The sequence below is a fragment of the Aplysia californica genome, unplaced genomic scaffold (genome assembly GCF_000002075.1).
Source record: "Aplysia californica isolate F4 #8 unplaced genomic scaffold, AplCal3.0 scaffold00912, whole genome shotgun sequence".
Taxonomy (NCBI): domain Eukaryota; kingdom Metazoa; phylum Mollusca; class Gastropoda; order Aplysiida; family Aplysiidae; genus Aplysia; species Aplysia californica.
The window spans coordinates 12,408-13,529 of record NW_004798182.1 but is presented as its reverse complement, the minus strand read 5'-3'; the positions used below and the strand labels follow the sequence as shown (position 1 = coordinate 13,529).

General features: G+C 38.1%; 1 protein-coding gene across 1 annotated transcript in view; it reads left to right on the top strand.

Annotated features, from left to right (window-relative positions):
- Window positions 1-716: 716 nt before the first annotated feature.
- Window positions 717-1,122, top strand: part of LOC101846925 — a gene marked incomplete at its 3' end in the record, with an annotated part of 9,318 nt that continues 8,912 nt past the window's right edge. Inside the window, exon 1 of the mRNA XM_005110587.3 lies at window positions 717-867. Within this exon, the coding sequence (XP_005110644.1) occupies window positions 816-867 (52 nt within the window). The remainder of the gene's footprint in view (window positions 868-1,122) is intronic.

Genomic DNA, 1,122 nt, shown 5'->3' with positions numbered 1-1,122 from the left:
TGTGTGTGTGTGTGTGTGTGTGTGTCTTTGTGTATGTGAATGTGTGTGAGTGTGTGTATGACAACCAGAGACAGAGAGACAGAGATAGAGAGAGAGAGAGAGAGAGAGAGAGAGAGAGAGAGAGATGTGAGTAAAAGTGAGTGTGTGTGTGTATGTGTGTGTGTGTTTGTTTGTTTGTGTGCGTGTGTGAAAGAGAGAGAATGAGACAAAGAAAGAAAAAAGAGAGAGTGTGTGTGTATGTGTGTGTGTTTGTTTGTGCGTGCGTGTGTGTGTATTCGTGTGGTGTGTGTGCGTGCACGCGTGCCTGTATGTGTGTGATGCTTCATCTCCGTTCCACCACTTCTCATTTTAACCATAATTATTTCCCAGCAAAATATTTGGCCTGAATATTTATCCTTGTAAACCCCCGTCCTCTTTCCCATCACGTAGACATGTATAAATGAAAGTGTGTGGTCGCCAAACTTAGTTTTACAGCTGATGAACTTTGTAATTGGTCGCTTTTAAGGACAAGCGGGCTAACTCAGATTTCGGGGGTTTCCAGAAATCTTGACCTACACCAAAAGTGGGCATTGCCCTACCTATAGGAGAAGTTTGGTTTAATTGGTGTTTATATTTGTTTGGTTATAGACAAAACTCTCCTTGTATTTTAAAGGAACTGAACAAGGGTCCAAAAACTTTACCTTTGATTTTCTCAAAACTGCATTTTCCTAGATAGCCCCCTTGTGCTTAAAAATGACCATTTAATTTGTGACACAGGAGGCTGATTTCCTTCTTTCGTCTTTATACAGGATTGATGTTATAGACTTTCGACTACAATGGAAACTTTACAATTATGGAGAAAGATAGCTGTGATATTCCTCTGGACGGGTATGTATTTCCTGATTCATTTGTTTTCATTTTAATCTCATTTCATTAATTTTATTCGGGTTTGTTGTTGTTTTTTAATTAGGGGTTGTTGGTTTTTTGTTGATTTGTTGGGGGTTTTTTTGTTTTATTTTATTTTATTTTTTTAATTGTTGGGTTCTTGGTGGTTGTTGTTGTTGTTGTTTTTGGGGGGGAGTGTTTTGTTCTTTAGTTTTGTTTTGTTTGTGTTTGCTATTTTGGGTTGTAGGTGAGTTGTTT